Source organism: Artemia franciscana, chromosome 11, assembly GCF_032884065.1.
Source record: "Artemia franciscana chromosome 11, ASM3288406v1, whole genome shotgun sequence".
In the NCBI taxonomy this organism is placed as follows: domain Eukaryota; kingdom Metazoa; phylum Arthropoda; class Branchiopoda; order Anostraca; family Artemiidae; genus Artemia; species Artemia franciscana.
In genome coordinates, this window is record NC_088873.1 from 953,162 (window position 1) to 975,911 (window position 22,750).

A 22,750-nucleotide genomic window follows, 5' to 3' on the forward strand; every position below is an offset into this window, starting at 1 on the left:
TACTTCAGTAAGTATCATTACTAATGCAATGTCTATTAATACACTTTTGTTGCATTTTCATTTGTAAACATCTCGTTCCGTAATACCTGAAAAATAAAAATAAAGGAAGATTGCGATATTTTCAAAAGGAGGGTTATACAAAATCTTGCAAAAATATTTTTTATTAGGGGCGGGGTATGAGGTTGACTGTTTAAAAAAAAAGAAATTTTGAACAATATACAAATTGTTGAAAAAGTTGTAATGAAAACACAATGAGCATTCCATGAGTTTTATAGTATGAGTAACACAATGAGTTTATTTTATAGAAAAATCTGTTTTATTGGGGAGGGGCTTAGGGTGGCTTTCTTAAAAAAGAAAATGAGAGCAATATAAAATAGTTTATGATGAAAATTACGATGACAACTCAAAAGAGGACATTTCAAGGCTTAGATGCTGAGCTTCCCCTTCTCTGTATGTGCCTCAGGCTTGGCCTCATTTAAAGATTTGACTTTAAGGTTTTGGAATGAACGACCATCTGCACAACTAATTGCGCTGTGAAGCAACAAACGCAGTTGCCAAATAAGTGGTAAAACGGCACTAAAGATACTGTTGATGATGTGGTGATATGAGGGACGTCGCTGTTAGGTAAATGGGGGATTGTGCCTCTCTTAAAAATTAATCTGGATCAAAATAATCTGCCCACTGCTATTGGGTGGTAAAGCCAACATATTTCATTTCATTCACACGAAACCTGACGGTTTTTAAAACTGTAAAGAACTTAAAGTGAAAAGTAACAAAACAGAATGTTATTTTACCAAAAAAAAATCAATAAAAAATAATTGTAGGTTCCCTTTTTAGAATGAGAACTCCCTTTTTAGATTTAATGAAAGCGTAGTTTTTTTCTTAATCTAAATTTGATTATAGGTTTTGCTATTACAGAGTGTTAAGATTGCTTTGGATTGGCGGAATGGAGTAAAAATGGAGTATCTAAAAGGCAATGCTGATCTGACGCGGTGAATTGCTTCAAAGGTTCTATTTATGTCGATTTGGGTAATTTAAATAATGATTACAGAAGGTATTTTACTCAGTGTCCTAGGGCCAATAGTTACCTTCCGAACTAACTTTCCTTAATATTTCAAAGCGACTATCTGATCTGTGTAAACAATTAAATAAAAAAAGTTTATTTTAATTTAAAGTAAGGATTAACATTAAAATTATACCAGATATCTCTACATGTAAAACTTAGTCGCCAAAAAAAAGTAACACAAATAATAAAAAAATTCGTATAGGAATTTTGGCAAATTCTACCATATAAGATTTCCCTTTGGAAGCTCATTCCCGGAAACTTCCTCCCAACGGAATATTTCCTTCGTGGAAATCCCCCCGCAGAAAACTCACCCTCCCCCAAAAATATTTGTATGCTTCCCAATAACAAATACTATGAGTAAATATTGGGCAAATTTCCAAACTTACAGCTGTTTTCCTTACAGCGGTTGTTGGAGTTATGTCATCCCCAGTGCCCCATCCCCATCCCCAGTGGTTATTTGACTTTTTAACTATGCTGTACGAGTGGGCCCTCTTACATGCCTCTTACATTAGCCTTTGTGGGGATTTGCTGATTGTAACATTATTCTTTTATTATTGTGTGAAAAAATAAAATATATCTATCTATCTAATATATCTATCAAATCTATCTATTGAATGGATATCTCAAAATATTGATCGGATGACTTTGTGGGAAAGTGGGAACTGGAGTGGAGATAGTAGCCATTTAATCTTTTTTGTCACTTAAACGGGGCACTACAACTTTGAATTTCCGCTCAAATGAGCCTTCGCCTAATTTTTTAGCGTTTTCGATACAATCAACTCTGGCAAGATCAAAGGGAAAAAAGTTATGAACACGCATCCTTGATCTTTCTTCTGAAAAAAAAATACGTAATTCCACATTTTTGAAGATGGTAGCTTGAAAACTCCGTAGATAGGCTATTCGTTTCGCTGAATCTGATTAATCAATTTTTGAATATGATTCTTTGACTTTTGGGTGAGGTTTTCCGTTTTTTTCGAAAACCAAGTAAGTTTTCTAAGGATTGTTACTTTTGAGTGATAACATAAAACTTAACGTAATTTTATATATTTTTAATCAGCATAGAGAGTCACTCTCTTTAATGTATCTATTGTTATAAAAATCTTGTTTTTAGAGCTTCGGTTGCTATTGGGGCGAGTCGCTCCTCACTTACAGCTCGTTACAAAACTCCGTGAACATTTGCTTCTCCTAGATCAAGTGCTTTCTTCTTGATATTAAAGCTAATTTAGATTTGTTTGGAAAGTAGTTGTTTGCCCCACTACGGAATTGGCAATTAATTTTTTGAATCAAACTCTTCTATCAACAGATTCGAACGCTTGATCATAATCTATAAAACCGAGGACCAAAGGCGTTTGACAGCAAAGGTACTTCTCAAATATTAACCTAAGAGTAAAAATTTGGTGGACACATCCTCAACCTTTTCTAAAACCGCACTGTTCTTCTCTTAAAACTTTGTCTACAGCATCTCTCAGTCTAAAAAGTATCATATTACAAAGTAATTTGCTACCTACAGAGACCAAACTAATACCTCGATAATTACAACACTCACTCTTATCACCTTTCTCATACAGGGGTTTAATTAAGGTTTTCCTAAAATCATTAGGTACTTCCCCTCATACTATTCCATCATAAGAATGATTAAAGCTTTAACTGAGATTAACACATCTAGAAATAGTCATATTTTTGTTTTAGGTAAAAAGAAAGTTATACTTGAAAAATAAAGAGGACTGACAGAAAATGGGAAAAAAATATATTGATTTCCCATTAAGATTCCATGAGAAACATGGTTAGAACTTTGACTCGCTTATTCAGTTTCTGAAAATGATGGCTCTGGTGCCGCTTTTTATACGTGGGGTACAAAGCAGTAGGATGACATTACAGTTCTACCAAATTTTTGCCAAAAAAAAATTCCAAAAAGTGTTAATGAATAAAACAAAAATGAGGGATTAAGCCTAAGCCTTACATAAAAATGTCCTTGACTGCCGAATACTACAAACCTTAATCTAATAACTAGGAAAAAGTTATGAAAGTCGGCCTAAAAAAAAACTTGAAAAACAACAAAAACAGGACGATTAAGAACGTTTTCAAAAAGAGACAATTTTTTTCTATGCAGTCCCATTTATTTGATAATTTTTTTTTTAGGTTCAGAGACCGTTTATAAAAACAACCTAGCCCACATCGTAATTATCGTGCAAAGCCGAAACCTATTTTAAAAAGGTATCTAGTCATTAGCTAAATTTATGCTTCAAAAACTAGTTCCTCAAGGATGACTGTAGCTTAGATTTATTTTGTTCAGATTCCTTGTTTTAAGATCAGAACCTCCAAGCGCCAAAGAACTATGATCTTAAAGAGAAAAAAGGGGCGATGGTGCGAATAGTTCATTTTGTTGTTGTTTATCTGTGCTTTTCTAAGGGATTAGCTAGACAGGAGTGGAGTGGTGGGGAAGTATTAGCAGAAGTCGAGTGGATTGGCAGAAGTATTACCGGCGTTGTACCTGACCCTGAAAGTAAGAATTTTTTCTATATCCTCGAGTCTGAAAAAACTCCAGCACAGGCGGAGAGCAGTGGCGTCGTTTGAGGAGGGTGGGCAAGGGTGTAGTTGCCCCCCAATAATTTTTAGAATTTTTTTTACATAACCACTGCCCCTTGACTCTCCGGATGTTGGCCCCTCCAATAAATGTGCTGGATCTACGCCCTTGGTGGAGAGAGGTTTTACAAGCCTGAGCTCGGTATTAGTACTGCATTCCCATTCTCCAAAATAAGACGCTATTAAGGTCTGAAAAACCTTCTAGAATACTTAATAATATCATTCCCTAAGGCATGCCCATAAACTTTACTCCCCCTCCCCTTAATGATGAAATATATACCCTGTGTTCTATATACACTGTTGTACGTCCACGAGGGGGCTTATTCAAACGGAAATTATAAGTTTTAGAGACCTTTTAAAATCTCCAAAAAGATTTGAGGGCAACTAGCCCTCCCATACCCAGGCTATTTTTCCCAAAGACGTCTGATCAAAATTTCAAGACAATCATTTATTCAGCATAATTGAAAAGTTAAACGTCTGTTTCTCTAGGAATGGCATTAACATCCACAGGCCCTTGGAAATCAAATTTGTCCATTGTTGACATATAGTATTAGTTATTGAAAAACATACAGATGTTTTTTGGAAGGAGAAGGTCTGCGGGCACAATATCCACAGAGGAAATTTCACATGAAGTAAGGAAATTTATGGGGGAAATTTTCTAGGGAAATCTTACATGGGGAAATCATACACGGAAAATTTAACAGAAATTATATACAGAATTCGTTTTACTCTTCATACTTTGTCTTTGGCGACTCAATTTTACATGTTGATATGTCCTGGGGAAATTTTCTGCTGGGCTGGAATTGTATGGGTGGATTTTTCCATGGGGGAATTTCCAATGCGGGAAAATCCCATAGTAAATTTTCACACAGGGAAAATTTTTTCATGGATTCTTCATGGATCTCCTCATGGAGAAAAATTTTTGAGGAGGAGAGGGGGGTTTCAGAGAGTTTGAAAATCGATCAAAAATTATAGAAGATAAAGTATTTGTCGAATGAAAGTAATGAGAATCATTCAGGAAGAATTCTCTGAAGGAAATTTTCCTGGGGGAATTTTCAGCGAGGATAGGATTTTCCGAGAATTTTTTTCGGGGGGAGGGGAGGGGGATTTAAGCAGAAAGATTTTGCATAGGGAAGTTTTTCATAGTTTGGAAGTCTCATGGAGGGGGAGGCATAATTTGAAAAAAGATCAGGAATCAAATTAGAAAAATCTTTTCTTTTTTCAGCTGAAAGTAAGGAGCAACATTAAAACTTAAAAAGAACACAAATTATTATAACGAGTACATATAGTTCACTTTGCTCTTCACTTGGGCATGTATTACGGAGAGGCTGCATATTCCCCACCACCTTGTATACATAATGTCTATGCAATGTCTAATGCAATGTCTATACATATATTTACCGAATGTTATATTTTCATTCGTAAAAATCTCGTTCCGTAATTCCATAAAAAGAAGAAGAAAAACTTTGACAATCTCGAGGGGAGGATTAGGAACAAAATTGTGCAAAATCTATTTTATTTGGGGAGGCATTGGGATGGCTTTCTCAAAACTAAATATGGTGAACAATATACAAATTCTGGAAAACATCATGATGAAAAACCAAAATAAAGACATTTTGAGGATCAAATGTTGAGCCTCTCCCCCTGTATTTTCTCAGGCTCGTAGACTTTGATGGGTAAGACAAAACTTAGTAAAAACTTATATATTTAAAATCCACATAAAAATACAATGCTTTTGATATATCTACCGGTATCAAAACCCCGTTTTTTAGAGTTTTGGTTACTATTGAGCTGGGTCGTTCCTTACTTACAGTTTGTTACCACGAACTGTTCAATACGTACAACACTATTTAAAATGTATTTTGGTCGTTTTTGGCCATAAGTTGAACCGACAGAGTGACGCATGGTAAAATGCATGTAAATATGTAATTTGTACTTTATATTTGCCCATTAGGGTGGGAGGGAGAAGAGTTAAAGTAAAGCGAAATGCTTTTCGGAATGATATAACTAACCATAAAATACTTGCTTATACTATTCCTAAAAGCGCTTCCCTTTACTTTACCCCGACCCCTTCAATGTACAAATTATATATTTCCCAACCCCGCCCAAAAAAAAAAACAATTGATTCTCCAACTTCAAAACTATATATTTCCCATACATTTTGTCACACTTCACTCTTTTGTTTCAACTTAATACCGTAAACTGAAGCAACTTAATCCACGAGTAAATAGTGGTATAATAAAAATGGAAAATACCTCATATTGTAATTTTTCTTTTAAAACTAGCTACTTTTTTCCCTTTGCTATATTTATATAACACTACCTAGCCGTGAGATAATAAAAATATAGCCTATAATATATATAGCCTGCGTAGCATAACTATCAAACAGTTCGTGGTAACGAACTGTAGTAAGGAGCGACCCGGCAAATAGTCAACGAAACTCTAAAAAACAGAATTTTTATGCTAAAAGATGCATCAAAATAATCAGATTTTTATGCTGATTTTAAATATACAAGTTTCATCAAATTTAGTCTTTGTCATCAAAAATTATGAGCCTGACAAAATTTGCCTTATTTTGGAAAATAGGGGGAAACACCCCTTAAAAGTCATAGAATCTTAACGAAAATCACACCATCGCATTCAGTGTATCAGAGAACCCACTGTAAAAGTTTCAATCTCCTATCTACAAAAATGTGGAACTTCGTATTTTTTGCCAGAAGACCGATCACGGGTGCATGTTAATTTTATTTATTTATTTTTTACCCATGGCCCTCACAAGAGGGCTCATTCTGACGGAAATGAAATGTTCTAGTGCCCTTTTTAAGTGACCAAAAAAATTGGAGGGCATCTAGGCCCCCTCCCACTCTAATTTTTCCCCAAAGTCAACGGATCTAAATTTTGAGATAGCCATTTTGTTCAGCATAGTCTAAAACCGTAATAACTATGTCTTTGGGATGACTTACTCCCCCACAGTCCCCGTGAAAGGGGCTGCAAGTTACAAACTTTGACCAGTGTTTACATACAGTAATGGTTATTGGGAAGTGTAGAGACATTTTTCAGGGGATTATTTTGTTATTTTTTTTTGGTGGGGGGGGGGGGGTTGAGGAGAGGGGACTATGTGGGAGGATCTTTCCTTGGAGGGATATGTCATGGGGGAAGAGAAATCCAATGAAGGGGGCGCATGATTTTCTAGTATTGTTATATAAAAAAGTGAAAAAATAAAATATGAAAAAGTTTTTTTCAACTGAAAGTACAGAGCAGCATTAAAACTGAAAATGAACAGAGATTATTACGCATATGATGGGTTCACCTCCTCTTAAATACCTCGCTCTTTACGCTAAAGTATTTTTAGTAATTTCAACTATTTATTTTACGACCTTTCTGATTCAGGGGTCATTCTTAAAGAGTTGGGACAAACTTTAAGCTTTAGTGCAAAGAGTGAGGTATTAACGAGGGAACAAACCCCCTCATATACATAATAAAAATATAAGAATATATAAGTTCGTTACGTAAGTTAATTCTTAAGTTACGTATATGTTTTACTAATAAAAATGTTCGTTAAAAATTAAAAGTTTTAGTTGCCTTTTCAAGTAACCGAAAAATTGGAGGGCAACTATGCCTCCTCCCCCACCCCTTTTTTCTCAAAGTCGTCTGGTCAAAACTAGTATATATATATATATATATATATATATATATATATATATATATATATATATATATATATATATATATATATATATATATATATATATCGTAGGTCTTTGGATGTATTCCAAAAAATCTTCATGAACAAAAAATATGCGTGATTAAATCTAACCTTTAAATAATAATGTCCTTGACTGTCAAATACTACAGACCCCAATCTATTAACCAGGAAACAATTTTGACAATTTGCATAAAAAGTAACGGAAAACCATAGAAACAGCAGAGATAAGAAAGCCTTGAAAGAGAAACGATTTTTTTTTTCTATGCAGTCCCATTTGTATGACTTTTTATTTTTCAGGTTCAGAGACCGTAAATAAAAACAACCCAACCCACATCGTAATTACTGTACAAAGCGGAAACCTTCTTTAAAACACTGTCTACTCATTAGCTAAATTTATGCTTCAAAAACTAGTTCCTCAAGGATGACTGTAGCTTAGATTTATTTTGTCCAAATTTCTTGTTTTTAAGATAAGAACCTCCAAGTGCCAAAGAACTATGATCTTAAAGAGAAAAAAGAGATTATGCGGCGAATAGTTGATTTTGTTGTAATTTTGCTGTGCTTTTCTAAGGGATTAACTGATACCCCTACTCGTGTTTTGTATAATGTTACAGAGTGGATTGGTAGAAGTATTGTTGGCGTTGTACCTGATCCTGAAAGTAAGGACTTCTTTTAGATATGCTCAAGTACTAATAGAAAAAAAAACTCTGATAAATTTGGAGAGGGGCATTCAGGCCTGAGCCCGGTATTTGTACCGTTGTAGCTAAGTTTTTCAGCACCCGAATATAATATTTATTTTTCCCTTCTCTGATCCCCCCCATCATCATCACCGCAATACAAGCACACCATAGTATTTACGAAATAACCTCAGTTCCACTCACTATGATGCTGTGCCCGGGAAGACCAGTCTCTTTTACCCCGTCTAGCTACGCCACTGGTATTATCGTCGTTTGAGGCGTACCAATAAACTCCCCCCTCCCTTAACGGTCAAATATTTACTCCGAATTGCACATATGCAATAAAACTTCCTTGGGCTGAATTTGCTGCTTTATCGTTCGTTAGTCGTTAAAACAATTCGAAGAAAAGTATTTCTTACGGAAAATTTATTCTGTATATACATTTTGGGATATATATTTGACTTTTGGAGTGGGGGCCGGCGGGATGGAGTGAAAGGTTCGTGGGTACGCCTTAAAGAATTAAAGCAGCAAGAATTTATTTTCGGAATTTTATAGAGTTTCTTTTGGGTGAACACATCAAAATGTCACTGTTTTTTACTATTCAGTCGAAGTTTCTTAGTTATTGCACTTATAATCTGTTTCTAGCGGTTCTGAAGAATTTTTTCCTCTGCCCCTTTATTTTTTCCTCACCACTTTTCTTCCAGGAAAGTTCTAACTGCGTTTCAGAAACAGATAATGGAGCGAAAGCAAGCGATCAGGCACATATCCCTCTTCATAAAGCGTCAAAATTCTTGTGATTTTATTTTTCAAAAATTTAGTGCATTTCGCCAGCATTGAAAGTTTCAAAAAATAAGCCATCCCTACCAACAATCCGGTCATCTAAAAAGGAATTTCTTTTTGCGTACCTGAGTCGAAATAGATGTAAAACTGGAAAGCCAAAAAGCTAACGGAGTAGGTTATAGAGACTAGACGGTGGACGGTGGAAAATAATGAACTCTAGCGACCATGCGGAAGGTATATCCAGACTTTAGCCCTTTCAAAATTTTAGCATTTTTAGGATTCAGCCATAGTTCCTAAATTATTATAATTGAAACTTGTTTCTTGCGGTTTTGACGAATTTGCTCCAGCATGTTCTTACTGGAAAAAAAATACTTACGCGCCTAAAATATATTATCAGATCGAAAGCAAGACATTAGATATCCAGGCACATCTCGCAACAATGAGGAATGAATATAGAAACTCACACTGGGAATTATAATATTAGGACTATTTATTGACGATTTGGCTTTTAATTTTACCATTTTTTATCTAAGGTTGAACTTTAGCTTTATTCGAAATTTTTGTTTTGCTGTGGATGACTATTAGACATCTTATCGAAATATTCAATTAGTTTTTTTTTTAAACTCACTATCTTGGAAATTTCATTATTCCATTGTCTTCTTTATTGTTCATGTTATGGAAAGGCAGTGGGGTCTTTGTCGTTATTTCTGTTGAGGGTGGGTCATCCCTCCTTTCAAAATGTCGGAATTGTATAATTTTCTGCATTATTTTTCAAAAATTTTATTGCATTTCACCGTTTTGGCAGTTTTGATAAATTAGGCTATCCCCACCGCCGAATGAGTCATACCAAAGTTAAACGAATACAGCCATTTATTAGTTATATTCTCGTCAAACTTGTAATAAAGTAAACTTTAAAACTTTTTCTTATCTCTCATTTGATGCTAGTAATTGCTTAATAGAAGCAAACTTGATCTTTTCCATTGTTAAATAATAAAAAGAGTTTTTTTAACTGAAAGTAAGGAGCAACATAAAAACTTAAAACGAACAGAAATTGTTATGTATACGAGGGGGATTCCTCCCTCTTCAACACCTCGCTCTTCACGCTAAAGTTTTTCGGCTTTTATAAAAAAAAGGTTACTTTATGTTCTAATGAAACGAATCTTGGGTTTTAGGAGTTGTTTTTAAAGAATTGCAGAAAAAATCAAACTTCAGCTTAAAGAGCAAAGTGTTAAGGAGGGGGCGACCCTCGTATAGTTAATAATTTCTGTTCGTTTTAAGTTTTAATATTGCTCCTTCCTTTCAGTTGAAAAAACTTGCTTCTTTTTTATTCATTTTTTGATCGTTTTTATATAACACAAGGATATCTGGCTCCAAATCCATGGAAAAATCCCACTCTCTGAAAATTTTAATCCTGGTGAAAATTTACCTTAGACAATTACCCTCAACACCTCCACGCGTGGAATTGAGCCAGCAAAGAGAAAGCAAGACATATAGAGAAATTTCATATAGGAATTCTTATAAATTCCCCAGTATACAATTTCCCCTGTAAAGTTCACCCCCCCCCCTATTAATTTTCTCTCCATGGAAAATTCTCCCGTGCGAAGTCCCTCAGCAAAAAACTTGTCCTCCCCCCCAACCCGAAAAATATATGCATACTTCCCAATAACAAATACTATACGTAAACAACAGGCACATTTTTAAGACCTTTCCTCAGGGGCTCTCTGGATTCATGTTATCTCCTAAGACATAGTTATTAGATCTTTCAACTATGCCGAAGAAAATAGTTATCACAGAACTTTCATTGGACGATTTCGGGAAAAACAAGTGGCGTGGAAGGGGGACAAGTTGCCCTCCAATATTTTTAGTCACTAAAAAAGGGCACTGGAACTTTTGATTTCCATTAGAATAAGTCCTTTATCGATATTCTAGGTCCACTGGGTCGATACGAAGCCCTGGTGGTAACAACAACAATAAAAAAAAAATAAATAAACACGCATTAATGATCTTTCTTATGGCAAAAAGTGAAAAATTTCACATTTTTGGTTGAAAACACTATGGTAGGGTTGTCTGATACGCTGAATCTCATGGTGTGATTTTCATTAAAATTTTATGAATTTTAGGTATTTTTCCTCCATTTTTCGAAAATCAGGTAAATTTTCTCAGGCTCGTAGACTTTGATGGGTAAGACAAAACTTAGTAAAAACTTATATATTTAAAATCCACATAAAAATACAATGCTTTTGATATGTCTACCGGTATCAAAACCCCGTTTTTTAGAGTTTTGGTTACTATTGAGCTGGGTCGTTCCTTACTTACAGTTTGTTACCACGAACTGTTCAATACGTACAACACTATTTAAAATGTATTTTGGTCGTTTTTGGCCATAAGTTGAACCGACAGAGTGACGCATGGTAAAATGCATGTAAATATGTAATTTGTACTTTATATTTGCCCATTAGAGTGGGAGGGAGAAGAGTTAAAGTAAAGCGAAATGCTTTTCGGAATGATATAACTAACCATAAAATACTTGCTTATACTATTCCTAAAAGCGCTTCCCTTTACTTTACCCCGACCCCTTCAATGTACAAATTATATATTTCCCAATCCCGCCCAAAAAAAAAACAATTGATTCTCCAACTTCAAAACTATATATTTCCCATACATTTTGTCACACTTCACTCTTTTGTTTCAACTTAATACCGTAAACTGAAGCAACTTAATCCACGAGTAAATAGTGGTATAATAAAAATGGAAAATACCTCATATTGTAATTTTTCTTTTAAAACTAGCTACTTTTTTCCCTTTGATATATTTATATAACACTACCTAGCCGTGAGATAATAAAAATATAGCCTATAATATATATAGCCTGCGTAGCATAACTATCAAACAGTTCGTGGTAACGAACTGTAGTAAGGAGCGACCCGGCAAATAGTCAACGAAACTCTAAAAAACAGAATTTTTATGCTAAAAGATGCATCAAAATAATCAGATTTTTATGCTGATTTTAAATATACAAGTTTCATCAAATTTAGTCTTTGTCATCAAAAATTATGAGCCTGAGAAAATTTGCCTTATTTTGGAAAATAGGGGGAAACACCCCTTAAAAGTCATAGAATCTTAACGAAAATCACACCATCGCATTCAGTGTATCAGAGAACCCACTGTAAAAGTTTCAATCTCCTATCTACAAAAATGTGGAACTTCGTATTTTTTGCCAGAAGACCGATCACGGGTGCATGTTAATTTTATTTATTTATTTTTTACCCATGGCCCTCACAAGAGGGCTCATTCTGACGGAAATGAAATGTTCTAGTGCCCTTTTTAAGTGACCAAAAAAATTGGAGGGCATCTAGGCCCCCTCCCACTCTAATTTTTCCCCAAAGTCAACGGATCTAAATTTTGAGATAGCCATTTTGTTCAGCATAGTCTAAAACCGTAATAACTATGTCTTTGGGATGACTTACTCCCCCACAGTCCCCGTGAATGGGGCTGCAAGTTACAAACTTTGACCAGTGTTTACATACAGTAATGGTTATTGGGAAGTGTAGAGACATTTTTCAGGGGATTATTTTGTTATTTTTTTTGGGTGGGGGGGGGGGGTTGAGGAGAGGGGACTATGTGGGAGGATCTTTCCTTGGAGGGATATGTCATGGGGGAAGAGAAATCCAATGAAGGGGGCGCATGATTTTCTAGTATTGTTATATAAAAAAGTGAAAAAATAAAATATGAAAAAGTTTTTTTTCAACTGAAAGTAAAGAGCAGCATTAAAACTGAAAATGAACAGAGATTATTACGCATATGATGGGTTCACCTCCTCTTAAATACCTCGCTCTTTACGCTAAAGTATTTTTAGTAATTTCAACTATTTATTTTACGACCTTTCTGATTCAGGGGTCATTCTTAAAGAGTTGGGACAAACTTTAAGCTTTAGTGTAAAGAGTGAGGTATTAACGAGGGAACAAACCCCCTCATATACATAATAAAAATATAAGAATATATAAGTTCGTTACGTAAGTTAATTCTTAAGTTACGTATATGTTTTACTAATAAAAATGTTCGTTAAAAATTAAAAGTTTTAGTTGCCTTTTCAAGTAACCAAAAAATTGGAGGGCAACTATGCCTCCTCCCCCACCCCTTTTTTCTCAAAGTCGTCTGGTCAAAACTAAGAGAAAGCCATTTAGCCAAAAAAGGAATTAATATGTAAATTTCATTTTAATAATTTATATGCTGAGAGCCAAAATTAAACATGCATTAATTCAGAAACGTTCGGAAATTAAATAAAAGAAACTAGTTTTTTAACTGAAAGTAAGGAGCGACATTAAAACTTAAAACGAACAGAAATTACTCGATGTATGAAAGGGGCTGTTCCCTTCTCAACGCCCCGCTCTTTACGCTAAAGTTTCTTACTGTTTAATAAAGTAGAATTAAGAGAAAGAGTCAAACTATAGCGTAAAGAGCGGGGCATTGAGAAGGGAACAGCCCCATTCATACACGGAGTAATTTCTGTTCGTTTTAAGTTTTAATGTCGCTCCTTACTTTCAGTGAAAAAAACTGTTTTTATTTTATTTAATAACCTATAAGAATGCAGTCTCTAAAACCATAAAATATGATTGGAAATTATTCACAGCGTTCGTTGTGTGTCAACCACCCAAAGATTATGCACAGAAAATATTATAATCGAGGGGCTAGCAATTCCATACCGCCTGGTATAGATCTCAAAACACCACTTGTTCTGCCATAGCCTGTATGGTACACTTTCAGAATATCGGGGCTTTTCACTACACATTTGGGCAAATCTTTGCCGCACGGGGCATACTTTCATCACACAGAGGGTACTTCATCTGATGTACATGGTTTTAGAAAGTTGGCAACCCCTCAACTATTGTTCCATGTATTAAGTCTCCATTTTCCAGAGAAAGGATAGGGTTCGTCAATTGTCATTATGTTATCGATACAAAAATTTAATAGAAGAAAAATAAAATAAAAGACCTAGGCTAAGGTGGCATGGGCACGGGAGTGGGTTTCAGGGGGAATTTTAAGAGGAATAAAAAAAGCACCCTACGTTCTCCAGGGTGAGGTTTCGTTGAAGATAAACGTTGTCATATAAGTTCATATATACTGTTTATTGCATTTTTTCTTAATAACATCAAAAGTTTACAATTGTTTCCAGGAACTATACAGTGCTACGGTCCGTATGGTTGTTACTCAATAGACCCTCCATGGACATCAGCAATTCGACCAATTGGTGTATTTCCAAAACCCCCAAATCAAATCGCCCCTTCATTCTGTTTCCGCTCAAAGAAGAACCCTAACCTGTGTTTGGTAAGTAATTTTGACCTCGTTAATTTTCGCCCATTAAAGGTTAATTTTCGTAATTTTCAACAATGTACAAGTACTGCTTACTTTAAAATCAAATAGCAAGCAAAAAATAGTAAGTTATCTGCCAGGTGATTTTCTAGATTTCAATCAAGGTTGTAATTTTCCAAGATGACACATAACAAACTGTGGTGGGTTCAGGGCGAGGGGAAATGCAGCCTTCTCCCTTAGCCGGACTGCAGATTTTCTTGACATTCACAAAATTCTGAAGAACAGATAAAAGAGACCCGTCGAGAATATTACCTAAAGATCCATCGAAAAAAAGTGTTATCAAAATTCTATTTGCAGAAATATGTTGCTGAACTAAATTAACATTGGGGCATGAGAGTTGATGGTGCGATTGTTAAAATTAATACAACTCGCTTGACATAAGATTCAAGGAGAATGAAGAGACTGGGTAAAGTAATGAGAAAACTGACTATAACTTCATGCGGTAGCTGTATTAGGCTAATTATCATTTTATTCGAAACGGGGGTTTGGTAAAATTAGAAGATCAGTCTTACAGCAAAGATTAGGACACTAGAAGCCACTGTAATGTCAATAATTAAGTATTGCTCTGAGCTGCGGACACTTCGAAAGGTAGAGCAACATATGTTATGACTTCGAGGTGAATAGTTCTTCTATGGAGGAGGGAGCCCCTAGGAACCTGAAATGCCCATATAAATAGTAGTCTTAATTGTGAAACTTTAATGTAAAAAAGAGTATCATTGATAACCAATCAAGATACAAATATCTGATGATATATAACATGGTATATAACATGATGTACGACATTATATATGTAGGCTACCTCTGGAATAAGGTCCCCCTTGGAGGATATTGTTTTTCGAGGGGATGTTTTCGAGGATTATATTAGACACTTATTTGAATGATTGTATCAAAAAACATGCTGTAAGAAAAATGTGCTTCCGTCACATCCAACAATTCGTATGTTGCCAAAAATCTTGGTATTGGGCAATCCGGCTATGGTCCAAGAAAAAGCAAGATATTCTCCAATCAGTTTGGAAGAGGCCTTAGGGAACGGGGTCGTTGGTTAGGTTTAACTGTTTGTAGTACTATTAATTCTATTAGGCATCAGACTCTTGTTGATATTAAAACAAAATTAAAGATTAACTATTCTAAAGTTGTTGCGAATCATGGCTGTTACAAATGGAGAGCCTTGGCAAGGCTTTTCTTGAGTTATTGTGATAATTCTGTTTTGTTTTACACTTATCTTCACGCAATCCTCAATAGTGATGTTTTTAGACGTATGCGAATTGATGATTTTCAATGCTACAAGTTTATTGTTTTTATTCCTAGGTCTTATTGGAACCGAAGGCTTGTTAGAAAGTACCATGCCACATATATTATTCTGTTCTTCAATCGTTTGAGTCACATATTAAGTAAAAATGCTCCTTTTGTGCTAGGGGTACTTACGTATTATACGAGAAACACTTGAGACTAACCCAGTTTTCATCCCAGTTTGTTTGTAATGCATAGTGATAGAATATAGTGTCTGACCATGAATAGCTATATTTTAATTAAATATTTAGTTGATATTTCTGTTAGGTTAGGTTGAAATACGTTTGTTTAGGTTACGTATTTAATATATGCTATGCTTTACCCGTCCCCCCCCCCTGTGCAAATATATAGCCCAAATTTGTTTTTAAACTATTATATTTTTATCTTACTTAGGTATAGTAATAATAATGATAATAATAATAATAATAATAATTTATTCTAGAAAAAGCCCGTGGGCCATAGGAATTTTACATAAAAAACAAAGCAACAAATTAAACTAAAATAAATTAAAACTATTTAAAGAAAACACTCACGATGTGCAGCTGCAATCCAGACAAACCTTGCTAGCCCTTTAATACTCAGAAAATTTGTCTCTTTCATCCTATCCACCATCCATATCTCATTCAATTTTTCTTTACCATATATCTCTCGCCTCCATTCATTCAATTCGACACACTCACACAAAAAATGTATCAAACTTTCATCCTGAGATCCACACATAGGACAAGTAATAGATTCTACTTTCTCCCCTTTTCTCCCTTGATACTTTCTTTTCTCTCCAATCAAAAATCCATCTCCCCTCCAATCCAAATATGCCTTCAAATCCTCTCTACTCAAATCCTCTACTATATTTCATTAGCATTAATCAAACTTCACTTCTCGAGTGTTTCACATTTAATACTTAAGTACCGCGCTAGGCCCTTACCATCACTTCGTCCGCCTATATAGTTAATGAGATATTGTTAAACTTGAGCGCAAGATTTTGGGTCCGAGAGCCAAAACCACCACTGGACAAAACGTTCTGCCCTTAGCAGTGTCCATGACCAAAGAAATAAGAAACACGAACTGATTCCTCGGATAGTTCGATAAGCATGAAATAATACAATAAGTGAACGGATAAGTCTTATTGAGTTAGGTAAAATGCCCCTTTTGTGCTAGGCCCTTACCATTGCCTCATCCGCCAATATAGTTAATGTGTTATTGTTAAACATGTACGTTGTTCTTCTTGTCTCTTTTTTCTCTCACTCCACTCCCTTCTTCCTAAATAGTGGGTTATAGATAAATTATTATTATTATTAAATATCAAAAGAAGGTAGAAATTTCACGGGAGAGAGTGAAGAGTGTAGCTTTAAACAAAGGGGTACACCGTCGCACCAATCCACGAAAATAAGATCGGGAGGGCAAAATACAGTTTTCAAAATCCAGGGGAGGGAGAAAAATCCAGGAGGATACGGAAGAGTTTTTTTTTAGATTGGTTAGTCTGTAGTGGCTTTGTGCCGTGATGGCTTATCGGTATTAGTGGTAGTAGGCTGCCTTTAAATGAAATAACACATAGCATTAACCCGAGTGGCTTCCCAAAGACAGACATGAAAGCACCTGATACTAGGTAAACACCTGTATAAGGTAAGGGTAAAGGATGCAGTACTAGACCCTTAAGGTGCAAACCGGCGGTGCTGATCTCTGTCTCAAGGCCCTTCAGCCAGGAAGTGTAATGGGGGGATGGGGAACAACCATCCTGTCGACCACCTATATAATAAACACTTAGCACACGAACAAAACAAACAAAAAAGAGAAAAGAAACAACCAAATTATGACGAAACTCTCTCATGAAAATAAAAATAAATATGCCATAAAATACTAATAACCAGAAAAAAGAAAAAAAGAGAATAGGAAAAAAAGAAGAAGAAGAAAACAAAAACATCTATGAACCAAGACCCAAAAGAAAGTTTTTCACTTAAATAAATTAGTTAAATCAATTTTTTTCTTAAATAAACTAGGGGGGTCCGCCGCTCTCAGGGAGAGAATTCCAAACCATAGGAATTTGAGCAATTTGAGATTTATGAGAGACAAAGGGGTTAATTAATCAAGCAGGGGTCTAAGAAATTATCTAAGCAAATTGTGTTTGTTAAAACAAGCCTCAGTGTCATCATCTTTCTTAAGGCATCCACCAGTAAGTCATACCACTTTGTTCTGATGAATTTGAACTCGTTTAAAATTTTAATACAAATTGTAATGTATTTATTACCCACTATTTAGGAAGAAGGAAGTGGAGTGAGAGAAGAAAAAGAACAACGTACAAGTTTAACAATAACACTCCAACTATATAGGTGGATGACGCGATGGTAAGGGCATAGCACAAAAGGGTATTTTTACCTAACTCAATATGATTTTTTTCGTGACTTGGCGACCACTTTCTGAAAAAAATTGTATTTAGTTTATAACCAGCCCCCTAAATCAACAATTTTTTTTAAGGAATTTATTGCTAAACCTAGCTCTTGCAGTTAGTGTTGTTACCGCACCATATCAATAATTGAAAAATTGAGCAACTTCAAAACGGTGAACTTAAATAGACTGAGTATGGCAATATCAGTATTGCAATGGCACCATATCTATAATTGACTAATGAGCAACTTCAAAACGGTGAACTTCAACAGACCGAGTACGGCAATATCAGTATGGCAATGGCACCATATCTATAATTGACTAATGATTAACTTCACCACGGTCAACTTCAATAGACGGAATATGGCAATGTCAGTATGAGAATTGCACCATATCAGTAATAGACTAATGCTTCACCACGGTGAACTTCAATATACCGAATATGGCACATAGGCTGTGATTCAATACGCCATACATTGTAATTTCAGCATATCTAGTAAAAATTATTATCTATATTGTATTAATATTACTGCAAGATATAGTACTACTGTGGAGAGGATATACCTGTCGTTTTTGATACTAAAATTTTTGGAGAAGATTAAAATTTGTCCCGGCAATAGTAGATCTCTACAATTATCATTAAAAAGACGATTGAAGCACACATTATCAGATGGTTTCCTTTTTAGAATAACAATACATGGAAAAATAATACCAAAGCGTATTATTGTTATGTCTTTACACTCTTTCCTTATGGTTGTATGAATAATGATTAATGTTGGGACCTGAAATGACGGCGTCCATAAAATAGATTAACCCAGGGAAAACTTCGAATGAATTGATTTTGATGGCCTTACAGCATCATCATTGTCTGATTCTAACCAAAACAACTTGTAGTTCAAAATATTTTCGGAATTAGACGCTATCAATTATCTTTTGTTTGGGAGGGGATAGGATCAAATAATTCCCTTGGGATACCAAAACCCTCTTCATCCAACTGTAGGGTGGATGTCTCCATTTTTTCGTATATCTTGTAAATATTTGCCCCTCAGGAATAGCCCAATTCACCATCCTCGAGTAGAGTAAGTCTTAGGCTATATTCGGAAAATAGAGCATTCATATGACAAAACAAGGGTGCAAGCTTTTTTCTTGGCAGTGGATGATGACGCCAAGGTAAATTTCACTTTCGGTAGATGAACGGTTTTTGGATTTATTAGTGGTGTAATGCCATTTGTTCTCTAATGGGGCACTTAAAACAAACCACAGATTTTAAAAAGTAAAAGCAAATATATAAATAATTTTCTGTTGGCGTGAACACTTGGGTGCCCACATAGTAAATAGCGAGTTGAGTCCTACTGTAGTCCGAAATTCCAATTATATCGAATGTCAAACGATGTACAGTTGACCTCCTTGTTACGTGCTGCTCATAAAAGCTACAAAAAGTAATTCAGTCAGGCCTGAAACTTAAAAAAGAGAAGATTCAGTGGATTAACAAGTTCATCGATCTTGGCAGTCTGATCAACAGCGGTTACAGCCTCTCAAAGGCTATAAAAGGTGGCTCACCCTTGCGAGTTGCAGTTTTAAAGCCTTTATGCCATAAGGTAAAACAAAAATCCGTCCTTGCATCTTAGGCCATGACTTTTTGATACTTTGGTTCTTACCCCTCCCCTGTTGCAATCCACCCATGTGAAAGTTAGACACTGAAGGTAGACAACCCATGTCGACTCGCAGCATTAGAAAACTAAATACCTCCGCCGAATTAAAAGAACTACCTATCAAAAGAACCTTCAAAAGCCTTAATATTCAATAAGCAATTCCAATAAATATCCATCTCCAGCAAATTCAGTGACTCGGTCACACCTGACGGATGAGTCAACCCCGTTTCCGCAAAATTAGCGGTTCTCGCTCTCATGCTCTTCTCCCATAGATGTGTGAGGATAAGTTTACACCTCATCCCCTTTTGGACCCTCTTTGTTTAGCAGAAGTCTGAAAGATATAGAAAAGGTATTTCCACACCATTACTAGGAAAGTAGTCCCAAAACAACTTATAAGGAAAGACATGGCTTTAGGACGAGGCAATGTGCTGTGAAATGGTGATTTATAATGTGTCTGCATATTTAAATGGATTCCATCGAAATGAAAGGTCTGGTGAGGCTGTTTTGATGATATTACTTGAGTTGAGGGCTATGTATACATTAATTCTGGCTTCATAAGGGGGAAGAACTTAATCTCTTTGGCCTACATATCTATTCAAATAAGCCACCTTAAGGGCTGACTATAGGTACTAAGTAAAAACCGATAGCATAGTGAGCGTGATGTAATACAAATTTTAATTTTATTTAATTTTTGAATTTAATTTTTATTTCTGCTCTTGAGAAGTGTATCTATAAAAAAAGACTGTTTCCCTTTCTGGTTACTGCGACAATTAATTATTTTTTGCTTTTTGGGTGGGTTTGGGAATTGTTTAGCTTGTTTGGTTTACCCTTTCTTTGGTAAATCTCTTAGGACAATGAAAGTAAATCTTTTAAAACTTCGTATTAACGATTTCGTCGGCTTGACAGTGTGAAAGCGATCGAGAGAGTGAAACAGTACGGTGTGCTATTTGATGCTATTTCCAAATATACTAATCACTGCCCTCGTAACTTCGTCCTTGTCCCCCCTTCTTAATGGGACTGGATCCAGCAGCAGGCTATGTACAGGAGTTTGATGATTTTGTGGATTTGTATAATCTTTTGTGCTTATTTTTATCAATGATTGGTTCATATTGCCAAATAAAGTCATTCAAAGAAAAAATGCAAAAAAAAACAAAATCCAAAACTTCTGTATATAGCCAAGGGCAATACGTAGCTCCGTCAGTTGGAGGGGGACTGAAAACCATCTACAAGGGTAGCGACAAATATGTTTGGAAAAGCATTAAAAGGAGTATTGAATGCTAGGTTCGTCTCCTAACTAGCCACAGCTTAGACACCAATACAGTTATAAAAACCCTTATCTTGCCCATGAGAAGCTTTTGATACAGAGCTCTGAACTTGGTGCCTCCTCCAAGCCCGTGCTCCGGCGCGTAGATCGTACTACAACACCATAGGCGGTAACGCAATTTTGTTTTGTTGCATACACAGCTTAGATACCAATACCAGTTTCCTTTTACCAATCAGATACCAATACCAGTTTCCTGTCCCCAGCCGCTAGCATCGCTACCGCGCACTCTGTTTCAAAAATAAATCGAGTTTTCATAACTGTATATTGGTATCTAAGCTGTGTAACTAGCAAACAAACCGAGAAAAGAAACATTTTTCCACAAAACAGATTTTCAAAGGATAATGTAGAAACTGAGAACATATTTTTCTAATTTGTTTTTCTGTCGAGTTTTTTAGGTTTGTAAAGAAGAGGAGAGTCAACTTTGTTCTTTGAAATTACTAGGTGTATGCTTTTGACGGTGAAAATTATTGGTGAAACGAGGAGCTATTTATATGGTATATTTACAGCAAAAAATCCTCACAAGAACATAATTGACTAAATGTCCTTTTTGGGTCAATGTTGTAACAAGACAAAGCAAATAAAAATAGCTAAACCAATAAATATCACTTCAACGATAATAACTCTGGGTGTTGTCAACCCTAAAAATCTTTTAAACCTGCACCAAATGTGATTTACCTGCGCCATGCCTTGCCATGCCTGCGCCATGCGCATGTGTCTTCCATGGTTCAATTAAGAATGGTATGATGGCAGTGTGCCATGTAAGGTGGAAAAAATGGCACTCCGAGACGTACACCAGGTAGCAATTAGTCGGCAATCCTTTGCACATGTAGTCAAGTCAAGGATTTAATTCAAGTAATTTGTTTTGAATCTGTTGGGTTTTATGTGTGCCAAAGGATAACTAATACCGTAATATTTCCAGAAATATTAAGGGGTAGTATTTTCCCACACGTATTAGTAATTTCTATATAGCTTAAAGACAAAGTAAACATCTTGTTTCGCCGATCAGTCCAGATAAACAAGTAAGAGATCAAGCTTTTGAAGTTATACCAAGCTTTTGAATACTAAGCTTTTGAAGTTATCCCTTCCTTGCGAAATACAATTCCAAGGAACTTAGAAACCGTGAGATAGAAATTCAACTTTAAACTTATTAATAGGTTTGCAGAAACACTAATGTAATCACCATAGATAGATAGGTACTTTGTTCGTAACCAAATCATAAATTAACATTTCTAGAAAATAAAACAGACATAAAAAATAGAATAAAAAAAGTGAATAGAAAAATAATCAATGGGAAAAGCAACAAAAAGAAACAAACAAAAAGTTATGTGTTATGGCTTTCTTAATCAGAATGGATTTGCCGGAGGAGGCTGAAGAGCTCAAGTATCTTAGGAGTTTCCTTAAACCTGATGGTGCCCTTGAGCGTGAAGTTCTAAGGGTATCACACGCCCAGGAAGAACTAGGTAAATTGTAGAACGTGACAAAATGCAGCTGAGACTCTTAAATACTAACGTCCTCTCAGTACTAACACACGTACAATAATTTTGGGTTTTGCCTAAACAGTTTGAAAATCGGATCCAAACAGACACAGATCTAGGTGATGGTTCTCAGACCCGTGCCACCCAAGAAGGCTGTAGTTGCACTAGGTATAAGGGTGGATGAGCGAAAGACACCAATGAGGGAATTTAAGTTACGGTAGAACTTGGCCCAAATAAAATATTAATTCTATATTCGCCCCTGAAGACATGGGTCTGAAAACAGTTGTTCTAGACGTATCTTTGGAGCAAGCTAGATCACCTAGACCAATAAAATAAAAAAGGCCTATATACGCAGGATTACTTAACAGCCACTCTTTATAGATGAAATTACAAGTAATTGATAGCGTAAAACGGGTAAAATGGTCCGGATAGCCGCCCATTTCCTCTT

General features: G+C 35.5%; 1 protein-coding gene across 2 annotated transcripts in view; it reads left to right on the plus strand.

The window, feature by feature from the left end:
• The first annotated feature begins 3,360 nt into the window (after window positions 1-3,360).
• LOC136032658 (pancreatic triacylglycerol lipase-like) overlaps window positions 3,361-22,750 on the plus strand; it is a 109,341-nt gene continuing 89,951 nt past the window's right edge. Inside the window, exons 1-2 of one of the 2 annotated variants that reach the window (XM_065712943.1) lie at window positions 3,361-3,569; window positions 13,983-14,134. In XM_065712943.1, coding sequence (XP_065569015.1) covers window positions 3,428-3,569; window positions 13,983-14,134 — 294 coding nt within the window. In that variant the 5' untranslated portion in view covers window positions 3,361-3,427. Of the gene's footprint in view, window positions 3,570-7,807; window positions 8,012-13,982; window positions 14,135-22,750 lie in introns of those variants that run through there. The other variant, XM_065712944.1, reaches the window with a different exon arrangement.